General features: G+C 35.1%; 2 protein-coding genes across 3 annotated transcripts in view; one reads left to right on the forward strand and one right to left on the reverse strand.

Moving 5' to 3' along the window:
- The window catches only part of LOC138308415 (dyslexia-associated protein KIAA0319-like protein), a 36,523-nt gene extending 26,106 nt beyond the window's left edge, over positions 1-10,417 (reverse strand). For both annotated transcript variants that reach the window (XM_069249395.1, XM_069249394.1), the window contains exons 1-7: positions 10,283-10,417; positions 8,349-8,532; positions 3,204-3,509; positions 2,184-2,351; positions 1,755-1,922; positions 586-738; positions 217-423 (exon numbers count right to left, since the gene is read on the reverse strand). In XM_069249395.1, the coding sequence (XP_069105496.1) occupies positions 217-423; positions 586-738; positions 1,755-1,922; positions 2,184-2,351; positions 3,204-3,509; positions 8,349-8,445 (1,099 nt within the window). In that variant the 5' untranslated portion in view covers positions 8,446-8,532; positions 10,283-10,417. The remainder of the gene's footprint in view (positions 1-216; positions 424-585; positions 739-1,754; positions 1,923-2,183; positions 2,352-3,203; positions 3,510-8,348; positions 8,533-10,282) is intronic.
- Positions 10,410-13,753, forward strand: LOC138308418 (putative peptidyl-tRNA hydrolase PTRHD1). Its single transcript, XM_069249397.1, has 2 exons — positions 10,410-10,705; positions 13,565-13,753. Exons 1-2 carry the CDS (start codon positions 10,511-10,513, stop codon positions 13,733-13,735), a joined length of 366 nt encoding a protein of 121 aa, XP_069105498.1. The 5' UTR covers positions 10,410-10,510; the 3' UTR covers positions 13,736-13,753.
- The last annotated feature ends 1,603 nt before the right edge of the window (positions 13,754-15,356 follow it).

A 15,356-nucleotide genomic window follows, 5' to 3' on the forward strand; every position in this document is an offset into this window, starting at 1 on the left:
TTATAACTAAAAACTTTTAATTAAATGTATATCTCTAAGGTTTACAATGGATCCACAAACATGGAGTAAATTGAGAGTGAATGTTGTGTCATTCTGTGCCTCAGTTTTTAAGAATGGCCATCTTTACAATCACTTGTAATAAACGAAAAGAAAACATTATTTGTTCAGACAATAGTTGGCCAACTTGAGTTGCCTCCCTTAAAATACCTGTCCTACCTTTTGGGTGACATTGAGCCTCCTGGTCCATCTCGTAGCCAGTGTCACAGATGCACAGACCAGTACGTTTCTTTGAGGCCTCGGGGATAAAACAGATCATGTGATCAGGACAAGTTCCGGGGATGCCGTAGGTACAGGTTTTCATCTTCAATAAGGGAAGCCCAATTGTGGTAGATTCAGGGGTTGAAGGGGTCATTGCAGGTTGTCCTGATAACAACAAAACAAATTATCAGACTTGTACAAGTCTTTTTTTTTCATAATCGTTTTAACCTTATAATGTTTTTTTCATTTTTCTTGTATATTCAAAACAGATCAAAGTTGTATAGAACTAACACTTTATATCCCAGTGAACATGTGCAAACAACGTACCAGGATCGATGACACACTGACTATCTTTGTTACGATGGTATCCTGTCACACACACACACGTCCCTAAGTGGGTCGGCAGCCCCTCCGGTACTTGACAGCGTTCATTGATACCACACTGGTCCTTCTTATCAACATCACACAGTGAAGGCGCTTCTGTAACAATAATATTTGGTTAATTGATATGCCATTTCTTAGATTAACAGGACTTTTTTTTTCAATTTTCTTAACAAGAGATATTAATAGACATTTTTTAATACTTACAGTGCTTTTTAAGAAACAGTATATCAATAAAATATCTAAAACCAGGTCTAATTTGGATTGTGAAACTATTTCAAATCGTACAAATGGAACACAACAGAAAATGACAGGCATATGTAGCATTTTATACACCACTCCCCTCACCCTCCAATCTAATGGCTAAGACATAAAGGTAGAGGATGGAAGATAACTGACAGGATTAAACTAACAGATTAATAGAATATTACATGGGTCTGTGAAGTGGACAGGGATATCTCAACCCAAGTGAAAGATTTTGGCCGGTCAACCCGAGGCTTGCCGAGGGTTGACGGCCAAAATCTTTCACGAGATATCCCTGTCCACTTCACAGACCCATGTTGGATTCTTTTTCTCCCATACTCAGTTGAAAAAGTGATGAAATTCCACTTGGTTTCCAGCTTTTTCATCGCGCCATGATTGCAGGAACGTTGTTATGCGTCAAAATTGATGACGTCATCTACAATGCGCGCCGCAGTTACACCGCATGTATTGATGACGTCACGTTATTGTCTAGCGCTTGTGAGCTGTCTTACACCCCCCTGTGTAAGATAGAGATATCTTTTCCCTAGCAACCACAGGATATCCCTGTGAAGTATGGGAGAAATCAGTATCCAGATATAGGGGAGATAACCATGGTTTACAATAAAGATGGAATGGTATTATTACAGGGGAGACAATATGTCTTGTAAGGGGAGGCAATATGTCTTGTAAGGGAGACAACATGTCTTGTAAACAATTTAAAAAGCGAAGATTACTATAATATTTACAAAGTTACAACTTATGAATCAAGTCAAATGATGAACACACAATGGATACATATTTAATTCAGGAAAGACAATTATGTGACTTATCAAAGGGAGATAATTATGTCCTATAAAGACAACTGACTTTACCTTTATCACTGACACACTGCTGTGAGTTATCTCTATGGAAGCCCTCTAGACACACACACTGACCAGCACTGGTACTCAACTGATCCGGGGCGTAACAACGTTCATTCTCACCACACGATTCTGACAGACCAACCACACACGATACTAGTGTAGGCTTATCATCTGAAACTATATAAAATATATAAAATAACAATGGAAATTTCAATTCATTCTTAACTCAAAAGTACTTTATCATTCATTAATTTTTAAAAATTTTCTTTGCTTCAAATGAAAGTATTGTTAAAAAGCAAATATCTTATTTGTTGTTTCACGAGATATTTTCATTAACCCAACATTTTTAATGACATGGGCCTCAAAACAATAGATTTTTTTTTTTTTTCATTTCTAAACAAGATTTTCTTTCTTTTCTGAATAATATTGTCTATGTACCTGTACATATTGCGTTTTGATCCCGCGTATATCCACTAATACACTGACATTCCGCCTGCATCTGACTGTTTAACTTGCATTCTTCATGTTCTGGACAGCCAGCGTGTGATTGAAGGTCACATGACTTCCGTCCGCTGCCCGATGTTGGTGGGGACTGAGTAACATATTCTGAAAAACCCAGCACTATATTTAAACAAGAAAATTCAAAATGTCTGAAATTTAGATAGAGCAAGATAAAACTGGACAGATATGGGTGACACTTATAAATAATATGTTCTGTACTATTCTGCATTTCACTAAAGTGGCATAAAAAGCTTGATTACAATTTAATTGGAGATTCTGATAATAGTATTTTCTAATCATGATACTGAACTGATATCAAGCAAACCCTATATAGCCAGTTTTTTTTTGGAGGGGATGTATTTTCAGAATATTGCAATTTCCGCAGGACATTGCTGTGTACATTGCTGTGGTCGCTAAACTTGTATCCGCGGAACATTGAGGATTTATGTATCAAGTATATACAACCAGGGATTTCCCTTCCGGTTTTAACTTTGGTATTCCCAGGAACTCCTAGGTTTGAAGTTTAGAAGTTTGGGAGTACCCTTATAAAAACATTGGAGACGTTTGTTAAAATTTATTGTAAAACTTTCTATGCTATATCAGAAAATATATCTTGTACTGTAATAACTGTATATGCTTTTGAAAAATAGACAATTATTGATTCTACTTTATCTAATTAACCTGTAATTTTCATTTTAAATTCCTTCCACATTGAGTCCCAAGGACTCCCGTCATTTTATTTTAGGAGTCCCTAGGCATTTTTGTGCGTCAGAGACGCAGAAAACCTGCATCCAGGAAATCCCTGTACAACCAAATTGTGAAATTTCAAAAACAGCTAAAATGGGGGGATGGATGTGTTTAGGGGATTTTACTATAATTTAGAGTTTTCCCCATGTCAATGAAATAGCCCTACATACCCTATTGATATATATTCATAGAATCTTTACTTGTACTTACCTACAGACCGAACCTCAACGTAAACGGTGCTATTGAATTTTTCATCTGAGCTTGTAGTGGGGTCACATGACCCTTCCCATGATACATTGCACTTGATATGATAACATGTATTATTGTGGTATAAGACTGTATCACATGTCAGCTGATCACAACAACTTAAGATACAGGTAACAATATCTGTGGCCGCCGAGTCCCGCGTAAAGTTTCCGGCATTGTACAGTTGACGGGGCACCGACTTGTAATGGAGGGCGGCTTTTAGCTGATCGGGTGTCAAATCATTATTACATAGCTGGGTTGTTTGTGTTCCTGTAAAGTAACAATATAAAGGTCATGATGATCAAAAGAAGAGCTAAAATATATAAGTAATTGGATATAAGTAAGAGGTACATCATGATCAATACAGAAACAAACAAACAAACAAACCATTTGTGTTTTCAAACTCTACAAACAGTAGCTATACATTGTAAAACATGAATAATGTTGTTGTCCTATTAACAGCCAAGGTAATTCACTGGAGACAAACAAAATCTTAAAACTAAGGAGGAGAAGGAAAGCCAGAGTTTCTGGAAAAAATCTATTGATCTACAAATAATAACCTAACAACTAGTACTGCCGCAGCGGTATGATATGGGTTTCAAACTTGCAACCAATAGGGTGGTGAACAATCGAAATCATAATCAGGGATTTCATTATCTTTCAGGAAAGGCAGTACAATTGCAATTTTAAGGGGTACTTTTTATACTATCTGGATACTATTTAATTTAATTTAGCCCAAATCAGGCGGTACCGTACCACAGCAAGGTTTAAGTGGCAAAAAGTAACAGGTACCGCCTGATATTGAAACCCCTGATATATTACCAGTTGGAAAAATGTCTGAAATCATATATAACTAGTTGGTCATTGTTAATAAAGAGGATGGTGACATACATAAACCTGTCTCTGAGACAACCTCTCTATAAAGACCTCCTGCCTATAATAGAACCACTTTCATGGACTCCAAAATGGTCAACACAAGTACAATTTGACCTGTGTATTAAATACCACTTGTCTATGTAACCCTGGGCAATGTACCGCTCAGTTCGCTCAGTTCGACTAGAGAGAACTTCTGTTAAGCTCCATCGGTTGAGTGTCAGACTATTAATCCAGAGGTCCAAAGTTCAATCCCTGGCAGAGGCAGGTATTGAACTTATTGTAAATCCTGCATCCTGTTACATCCATACATAAAGTCCATTCTTTCTCTGTCGCTTATATTACTCAGGACAGGGTCTATATATATACAGTCTAGACTGTATATATCTATAGTGTATATATCTTTAATCTGATCCATTCCAAATACATCAGATTCTGTATATAAGATTAGTATATATCTTCAGTTTAACATCTTTGTTTTACGATTGGCATTCATGATATATATATATATACTTGTACTGTACAAGACAATTTAATTTTATCTGGAAAGCGATATGTATTACCATGGAAACAAACATCAGCAAAGTGCTTTCTAGACGAGCCGGTCAGAGAAATAGCCGGTTAAACAATAGAATGGTTGTAATGATTGATCTGGACAGGTCCTAACCATTATTGATCAGGTCATGTTCTATCTGGCTAATCTGCCTTCTCTGCCGGGAGAGAGCAGGCTAATTGATTGTTAAATAGTCTGCTTAGATAAGGCATTGTTATAACCTCTTATATAGAGGCTACTTTATGCTATTGCTGGGTTTTCCAGAACTATTTTAATTGAAGGCAATAAGGGGCCCCAAGGGCCGTAAAGTGGTGCATAGACATGCATTTTATTATTGTATGTCAATAAGCCTTAGTAAAACAGCACAACATGTATATGTCTGACCTAGCTATATATATAGTCACAATACACTGGTCATACAGTGGTCAGCAATTTGGTCAGTAGATCTCAATCTAAAACAATTAGGTGGCAGATAGTGGTCAATTGCAGTATAAAAACAGATTTACTTTAACATCTGCCATTAACTCGTTCAGGTACATTTATTTGACCTTTTGCTGATTAAGTGCAGTTTTATTGGCTGCTCGTCCATCAGTCTCATAGATTAAAAAATTTAAAGAAATAATTTCAGTGTACATTTATGTTAATGTTTACATTTCATTTCATGAGTTACATACACATTTGTATATATATATACAGATTGATAGCAATTACTGTTGTGAATAACTTAACCAAACAGTCATAGTTTAAATTTTTAAGGACTATATATGGTTTGGGCCCTTTTTGGCCCCCAAATCCGTCAAATTTTCAAAATTGTTATTTAGTATGGTAAATCGTTGGATTTCATATATTTAGTAAAACCCTAATTAAATTGTAAAGATAGTTATCTTATTTTGCAGTTTCAGTTGTCATGGTAACCACTCGAAATATGAACTTGTTTTGAAATGGAAGTCCTGAAATTTGATAGTCAGGAAAGAAAGCTGGTTTACATAATGTACAGTAGAAAGTATAGTGATTCAGCTATAGCTAGTTGCCACCAGTTCTCCAGTGAATCTGAATGACATTATAGTTCTGATCTGAATACTGAAATACATAATCTTATGATATTTTCTGGGTGTTTTATTACCCGGTATTATTATTTTTCAAATGAAAATGATATATATAAGCAAATTTTGATGAAAAAAAAAGTTCTTTCAAATGCTTGATGCGTGAAGAATAAACTTAAGGCTTATACATTGATAATATTTATCATAATAGCTGCATTGAACATGCTCAAGAGTATACACATACCAGACGGATACAGTAACAGATGTCAGTATACAGTACCAGGATATATCATTGTTATACACACAGAAATCGATGACTACCTGATGCTTTATCACGCTAAGGTGTTAAACCATGCAGTATCTATATCAATATATAATCACATAGTTCTATAACTGTTTTCATGTTTACAGGATTTTTATTTTAAGACACAAATTAAAAGATCGTTTGACTAGAAAAGACAGGAATAATTTTTAGGCAAAACTTATACATATCTATATCAAAGGCACTGACTATATTTATATATACCTTCATTATTTGAGTACAATCCTCCCCCCCTCCCCCCTGCATGTTAGTGATCATAATCAATTAAGAGTATTGATTGATTGATTAATTAACTGATTGATTGATTGATTGATTAACGTCCTATTAACAACCATGGTCATGCAAGGACATGCCAGGTTTGTTGGTGGAGGAAAGCCAGAGAACTCGGAGAAAAATCTCCAACCAGTGGTCTGGCATATACTGCCCCATGTAAGATTTGAACTCCCGACCCAGAGGTGGAGGGCTTATGGTAATATATGTCGCTACATATTAACCACTCTGCTACTGTGGCCCCTGTACGTCCCTCAAACATAAGTCCTTCAAAGTGACTTACATGCAGGCATAAAACAATAAAGCAATGTGGTTTTACTGATGTATCCCTCAAAAAATTAGTTTAGATAAATGAGAGTTTTATAGACATTAAAATGAATTAAATGTATATCCTTAGGGCTGACATGATAACCGTATGTCAAAGTCTAGTATGGACAAATTAACTTCTTGTTAATTGAATTTGATTGCTTCAGGCCAAACAATTAAAGTGCACACAGCCTGCCGGTGTCTACACGTTAATATACCGGTAATTGTAATAGAGATCCAGATCTATACTACAACTTTGTATTATATACAGGACATATACACTAGTCAGCATATCTGACCGCATTTAAAAAAAAAATTATGCTGACTTAAATGTACAGATTCTTTCATTCATGAATACATATCTTCCGACCCATTTGCGGTGACCTACATTTTTATAACATAAACCAGATATTCAAAATTACCAAGCAAACTGTGACTTTTAAACAATTTACAATCTGTACAAAGATATTTTGATCCTTACAACGTTAACTACAAAAGTAAAGTAACAAAAACAAAAATACTTGGTATGAAACAGAAATGAACACATTCACCTTTGAAATTTCATAATTTACTGCATAATGTTGCCTAATATGATTTTTACAATTACTAATGATTTAACTATATTAAAAGATTCAACTGGCTCCAACATTATATTCTAGCATTTTATCTTTACATCAAACGTTCCCCTTCGCTTTCAAACCAGGAAAACTTATGGCCCATTGACCAATGTACATGTTGTACACATATAGCTGGGGGACATTTGACATTTACATACATGTGTATACATGTTCATGTACCTTGATCAGAAACTTAATTTCCTGTCATTTATTACCTTCAGTAAATCAACATATTTAAAAAAAATCAGGATTTTTGTTTTAATCTTACATCTGAAACAAGAGGCCCAGAGGGCCTGTATCCCTCACCTGGTAGATCCATGGCCAGTATCATGATAAAAAGCCTTTATATCATATAACAAACTCTAACCCAAAATGCAACTCTTTGTACAGTTTTGAATCAAAATCACTGATAGGTGCATGCACAGCATTTGAGATACATGTATGTTGCATCTATCAGGAATATACACTGCCCTCCAAAAGTTCTGTTACACATGCAGTTTACAAATATACATAAACTACAGAAATATAGAAACCAAGTGTTGTCACAGTATCAATATATATACTCATCAACTTATTCATCTTCTCTAACTTTTAATTCTTTTAGCAAAAGTTTTTCTCATAGATAAACTGCCAGCACATTTTAGCATATGTAACAGAACTTTTGGAGGCAGTGTATATTAACCCCCCCCCCCCCCTTCCTCCCAATTGATTATAATTGCTTACTGGTAGTGTACAATATTTTTTATAAACTGATATTGTCCCTATATATTTGGTACTATTAATCCACCCTTCATTATTTCAATTTTAAATGTGTCCTGGGTCAGACTGGGTGTTTACTGGGTTGAACACAGTAATAGCATGTTGATTAGGTTCTTTTCATTATATTAACACCGAACAAAAACTGATTATGAAATAATACAGTTTTATGAGATTTTCTGTGTTTACACTAAAGTCAACCAATGATTATAATTACCAGTAATTTTTTTATTTTTACTTCTAGCCTCAGAATAAATTTTTGTGAGTAAAGATCTTTATTCCTCTCAATTTTGACTGGTCTTTCTGTATACATCCTTCCCCGCCCCTCCTCTTGTGATTTCTGGGTTTAATTTCTATGTACAAACTTACCTGATATAAGAAGAGATGATAGGAGAAAGATGATGAATGCATGTTTAGTGAGAATGGACAGGAAAAAACCACACTGAAGGACACAAGTCCGACTCATTCTCCCAGGACAACAGCCACACACGAAATGGAAGCACAGACAATCGTCATGGTAAAGTCATTGTCAATGTGGCTTTAAGTGAATTTCCTACAACAAATGAAAGTGTGTAAATTAGACTGCCTGTTTAAAAGCCTATGGATCTTTTGATATAGTTATTACATTAGATTGGTATCAGTGTTGATCATAAGTAATGAACACACACAAGGAGACACAGTAGTGTATATGATAACAGTATACATGCTGCAATTGATTCTCACAAATGGCATTAGAAGGTACACATAATTTATATTTGCATACATTGCATAATCATAGATGTTCATTGAACCATTGAAAGATCTACACTTCTGATCCTTACATACTTTACAGTATAAACTTGATCACATGCTCTGGTATAATTAATTATGCATATTGTACAATGGAAACATGCATTTAAATGCATGAAACTGGTGATTTTTCAATTTTAACTTTATAAACATATAATTATCACAATCAGAATAAAGTCTAACAGCACCTCAAGCTGTTATAGTGCTGATACTAATGTAATGGTAAACCTTTGACTGTGCAGTGGATTAAAACCTGATAGTGTTACACAGGAGTATAAGTATATATTTTGATACATTTTTTAAAATTTTATTTTAAGTTTGTGACAAAAATAAATATGTTAATTTTTAAAGTTCTATTTTTTACATGCTTCAACATTCAATGTTAGATGTCTTTTTTTCTAACATATTATCCAAATCCATATATTATTTGAAAATAAACATTCTCTTTATACTTTTCCTTAAATAAAAAAAAATATTTTCTAAATTCATTTTTTCAATCATATTTTTCTCATACTAATCCAATATCACTTAATAATATACATATTTCTCCTTCAAAAGTGTAAATAAAATGCAAAATATTTTGTCCAACAGATGTTAAATAGTCTGGGTTTTACTTTTATATATTTCATAAATGCAACCTAGCTATAGTGTTCAACCCCCCCTCCCTGATTATGTTTTTTTCATTACTAATGCAATGACATCTGCTTGCCATCTTGCTTATAATCTGATATATATATTAATACATGTACAATGTATGTACTAAGCTGTTTTATTATTCCAAATATGTACATGTTATAATGCATAAAAGTAATCAACATAATATTAGAAATTTGATTATCTTATGCATGGAATAAAATGATCATGCAACAAGATTAAATCTATATACATACATGTAAGTCTTTTCAATATCTAAAAACTGCATGGTTGCATATAGACATGTATATATTCTACACATTTAATCATTTTACCTGTTGTACACGTAAATTACCAGTGTATTTTGAATGATGATGCGTGTTTCCGTGTACTGGTGTAGCCTAGTGTATTATATCTGATGAGTGATATCAAAAACATGTGACATACGATCATAATAGATAGACACTACTACTAGTCTAGTCTAGCTTAGTGTTAAATGTAAATATTGATTGTTGTCAGACTCAATGTGTACACAAAACCAATAAAATCACTTTTTGTTTTATAACAGACTTATGATATCATGATTGTTCCGAGATGTTGTCATTCTCGGATAGTCGTGTAAAAATAAAATAGGCCACTAAAATGGTATGTTTCGGACCCTATTTCGGACCTTGCCTCGATCACCAGTTGAAACCATGTGTGCATGTTTATGTCATGATGTTTATCTTGTGACCCTCAAGGCCTGTCAGCGTTATTTTCCATATGCACCTCCAATGCAGTGTATCATTAGCCCCAAGTGACCCCAGTCTATAGAATCTAGCTGTTAGAATTCACAAATAGAACATTCATATGCTAAAAGGGTTGTAAGATAACATATCTACCTGCTAATGATACTCCCTGCCGATATTGGTTACTGCTGTGTTATTTTACATGTGAACTTCCTAAATACGTCATCCTCTTCTGTGATGCGACGTGATTGGTCGATTGAGGGTTATTTCGTTCAATCACCGCGGTGCTTGTTCTTCAGTGCAGAATGAAAACATGGTAGCCCCCATGGAGTAGGAAAATAAACAGAAACATCAATTTGTCAGTGATCATCACTTGTCGTAATGAGAATGGCGTCACCTATTGTGCAATATATTGTGCTCAGGAAGGACTTAGCAGAGACACTAAAATGGCCGACAGGTGCCCTTATAGCGCAAGCTTGTCATGCATGTACCGCTGTGATCCACCAGTTTCGAGAAGAACCAACAACACAACAATATTTAGCAGATGTTGACCGGATGCATAAAGTTGTTTTAGAGGTAGATTTATACCGACAATACACAGCTTTAATCTCAGTACATTTACTTCGATAGCCACAAGCGCTCTCTAGTCACCAAGATTTAGTTCAGTCATGTGTATACGCAGAAACATGTACTTATATAGAACGAATATACGTACCCGGCCTACTATACCTTTCGGCCGAGTACGAATTGGTCCCTATGTGTCGTAGTGGAGCAGCGCCTCCGAAAATCACTCGGGCACAATTTTCTATACTTTGTTGTAGGTTTCCGATTAATTTACGCATTTACAAGCATTTACATAATGTTGCTATCCTAAACAAACATAACTACCATTCTTAATATCTACCGTACCGCTCACAAGACGTCAAATTCATAATTTGAAGACTTCCGGTAAAAATTCTCTGCAGAAAGGCCTTCATACGTATATGTAAAAAAATAATGTCTAGCTGAGAATTTGATATTTTATACGGTTTAATTTTATTGTCTAGTAGATAAACGATATAAAACAAATAAGATAAAATGCATGCAAACGTTTTAATAATGGTTTGCATAACTATTACTTTGCTCCATTAGCAGTAATAGGCACCAATTGTAGCTCCAAAGACGACATCATTATCTGTCCTAAAGTCTTTTGAGCTACAATATTGCAGCTAGTACTTATATACTGTAGAACGAATATACGTACCCGGCCTACTATACCTTTCGGCCGAGTACGAATTGGTCCCTATGTGTCGTAGTGGAGCAGCGCCTCCGAAAATCACTCGGGCACAATTTTCTATACTTTGTTGTAGGTTTCCGATTAATTTACGCATATACATGCATTTACATAATGTTGCTATCCTAAACAAACATAACTACCATTCTTAATGTCTACCGTACCGCTCACAAGACGTCAAATTCATAATTTGAAGACTTCCGGTAAAAATTCTCTGCAGAAAGGCCTTCATACGTATATGTAAAAAAATAATGTCTAGCTGAGAATTTGATATTTTATACGGTTTAATTTTATTGTCTAGTAGATAAACGATATAAAACAAATAAGATAAAATGCATGCAAACGTTTTAATAATGGTTTGCATAACTATTACTTTGCTCCATTAGCAGTAATAGGCACCAATTGGCACCAATTGTAGCTCCAAAGACGACATCATTATCTGTCCTAAAGTCTTTTGAGCTACAATATTGCAGCTATTATATACTGTAGACCACCTTTTTTTTGTAAAACACACTGAATTGATTGAGCTTGCAATTGCCAAAACATTCAAAAGTACCAAAACAACATAAAAAAAAAATTCCCAACATTTTTAAGTGCGCAGCTTTCTGCGCAGCCATCGGCCCCATAGAGCAAAGCTCTAATATGACTGAAGGCAAGGCCTTAAAGGGCGCAGCCAGATGTTTCAGTAACCATTAATTATACAATGTATAAAAGTTCAATTTATGGAAATAACGGAACCGAATTTTCTGTTTATTTCTTATTCATAAATTCACACTCTGTCCTTGTCCCCAAAACCCCCATTTGAGAAGGAAATCCTGAGCTCGATTTGCGCTCTTCTAAGAAGAGAAGTCTTCTCGGAAGACTTCCAGCCTACAGAGAGAAGAGCTTCCAGAAGTAGAAGAGCTACAATCGAGTGAACGGAAATTCTATTCTGGAAGAAGAAAAGGGCAAATCGAGTTAGGCTCACATAAGAGAAAGAAGAAATTTTTAATAATTTTCAATAACAGATATTCCGTTTTGGGTCAGATGATTATATTGGAAGGTGGTCTATCACTTTAACGCTTGCAAATAAAGAGCAATAGCACTAAGCTTCTGCCGGATGAAGATTACATTCGTCGGGTCATAAAAGCGCATTTGAACCGCTTGATTATATATTGAGCCGACTTCAAAGCATCGCATTCACGCTGATGGGTAAAAACTAAAAAGATGGCGGCCGCAAACTGAAGCTGTCAGTGTGTAGGATTGAATTTTGAAGAATGTGTTTTTCTTATATTTTCATGTATGTGTGACCTTAGAATGCTTCACACTTCGCTGCGCCTTTATTAACCATAACGCCTGTGAGCATATAGATTCCAATACATTGCGGTACCCCTTGGACTTTGAAATTGAGTCCCGCGGGAAAAGTCTTGCACCTCCTACATGTAGCCCGAGATACTCTGGCCCCGACACCAGACTTAGACATTATGACAGATAGATGTCTTGTGTAGGGCCAGATCGCAGTGCTATATCAAAAGCTGGAACTCGCCGACATCGTTTGGCATCAGGCCAGGTCATCTCGTTTGACTTTAAATCCAACAACTTTCTTCTTTAAAATAATTTATGATGTTTATATCTTCATGTAGTTTCGTAGGTTGTTGTGGTGTGTGTAGATGTAGAACTCCAACGCAGATTGAGTGGATGGTACGATACGTTTATTGGAGTCTTAGGAATCGACTCTGTACAGAGATTATTGGCGAGTTAATATAGCAGTACATCGGGATAACATATGTCAATATTTGGGTATGAAAGCCAATACCTGGAACAGTTGACTCAATGTAGATGCTGTATTACATAGGGAAACATGTTTACTCATTAGAACTTATCATGTATCATAATTAATAACATGGCTATGTAATTAGTAGTTATACAATGACCCTAACAGAAGTTGGTTTCCAATAGACTTTACATGTACGTACATATACTATTGTAAATATGAAACACATGTGCTTGACCTACACAGTGTAACATACTTGAAAGATATATGTAGATAATTTATATTAGTCCAACTTTCAAACTTTGAAATTCTTATCATTTATATATATTATACCACAAATTCATTAACAGGTTGTTTTTTTTCAATTTTAAGCATTTAGTCATTTTGACACTCTCTTTTATTTCAACAGGCTAAAGATGAAGAAAGTTTAGTGTCCTTGGCAGAAAAATTGAAGTCTGAAAATGTGGATCATAAACTGTGGATGGAACAACCTGAGAACATCCCTACCTGTATAGCTACTAGACCTTATCAAAAGGACTTGATACAGATTCACTTCAAAAAGTTTAAACTGATGAAATAAAAAATGATATGTAACATTTCTTGTTGTGTCTTTTATTTATTTGGACTTTTCATCATTGGTGAAATGTCCTACAAATATTTGTTTTGTTAAGTTTCTTATTTTTCTTATCCTTATTAATGATTTTCACCACTGGTGAAAAGGCCTATTGTTTTTGTTAAGTTTCTTATTTTTCTCATTCTTCTGTTTAAATGATTATGATAAGAGTCTTTGTATAGACAACATGTTGCCTGGTAGTGGATTCAAAACCACAGTCGAAGAAAAATCATTATAATGAGTCTTGTATTAATTTACACATGATGTACGGTATTGCAACATGTTTAGGTTTATTAGTTTAACATCCTATTAACAGCCAGGGTCATGCAAGGAGGTGCCAGGTTTGTTAGTGGATGAAAGCCAGAGTACCCGGAGAAAAATCACCAACCAGAGGTTAGTCAGTACCTGCAGGGCAACTGCCCCATATGGGATCAAAACTCACAACCCAGAAGTAAAGGGCTTGTGGCAATATGTCGAGACATCTTAACTACTCGGCCAATGCGCCCCTAGCCCGAGATACTCTGGCCCTGACACCAGACATAGACATTATGACAGATAGATGTCTGGTAACCAGACATCTATCTGTCATAATGTCTAAGTCTGGTGTCAGGTCCAGAGTATCTCGGGCTAATGCGCCCCCTACACGTACATGTACATTGTACTTTATGCAAACAAGTTTAAATACCATTCCCAACAAAAATCCCTCCGATGGCCCCTAAAACATTAGTCAAAGCAATCGATATCTGTATTGTAAATGCTCTAAATGACCGAATACAGATATTGTGTACACGATGATGATGTATATAAATTGTTCAGGGGGACAGTTTAGCTTCATCACACAACAAAACATTCACTTGTTCACTTCTGGAGAAATCCTTGATAACATGAAAGACTTACTTTCGACTGAAGACGCAATTTCTTTTGGTCTGGAAAGTCACATGATCGCCTACTGATTGAAAAAGGGCAGTATGCATATTTAAACACTGGATATCAAACATTTAATCATTTATTTATTTCAAACTTGTATTTTTTTAAGTGTGTCATTAAGGGAACGTTAATAAGTTTTTGTAATTAATTTTCTTTTGTTGATTTACAGACCTTCAGGATACAGATTATGATGAATACAATATTGGTCAGGATTTTAAAAATTTGTAACAATGCATATTTAAGGATTGAAATATCTTTCTGATGGTTCTATCAAAGAATAAAGATGAAACGACTGCTTAGCGGTCCATAAAACAAATATTAATACCCTTCTCAACTTTATCCTTTGGTACAATCATTAGAAAGATACTTTAATTTACATATTTACAGTTTTATCTATTGTATTCATAGCTCAATATTTACCCCATTTAGTGTTTATGACATTTATAAAATTAAAACTTCAATATTAGATAACAATTAAACGCGATTTGTCTACTTAGTCATCACGATATATTCAGGAGTGGATTCAGGTTTTGAGGTTAGAGGGGGCGTGGGACCAAGCAAATCAGGCAAGGGGTCTGGGGGCCGCCTAGGCCACCCAGAAGCTCTCGAATAAATGGTGCAAAATCCTGCATTCTGAGGATTTTATGAACACATTTTCCAG

The sequence above is a fragment of the Argopecten irradians genome, chromosome 15 (genome assembly GCF_041381155.1).
Source record: "Argopecten irradians isolate NY chromosome 15, Ai_NY, whole genome shotgun sequence".
NCBI classification, from domain to species: Eukaryota; Metazoa; Mollusca; class Bivalvia; order Pectinida; family Pectinidae; genus Argopecten; species Argopecten irradians.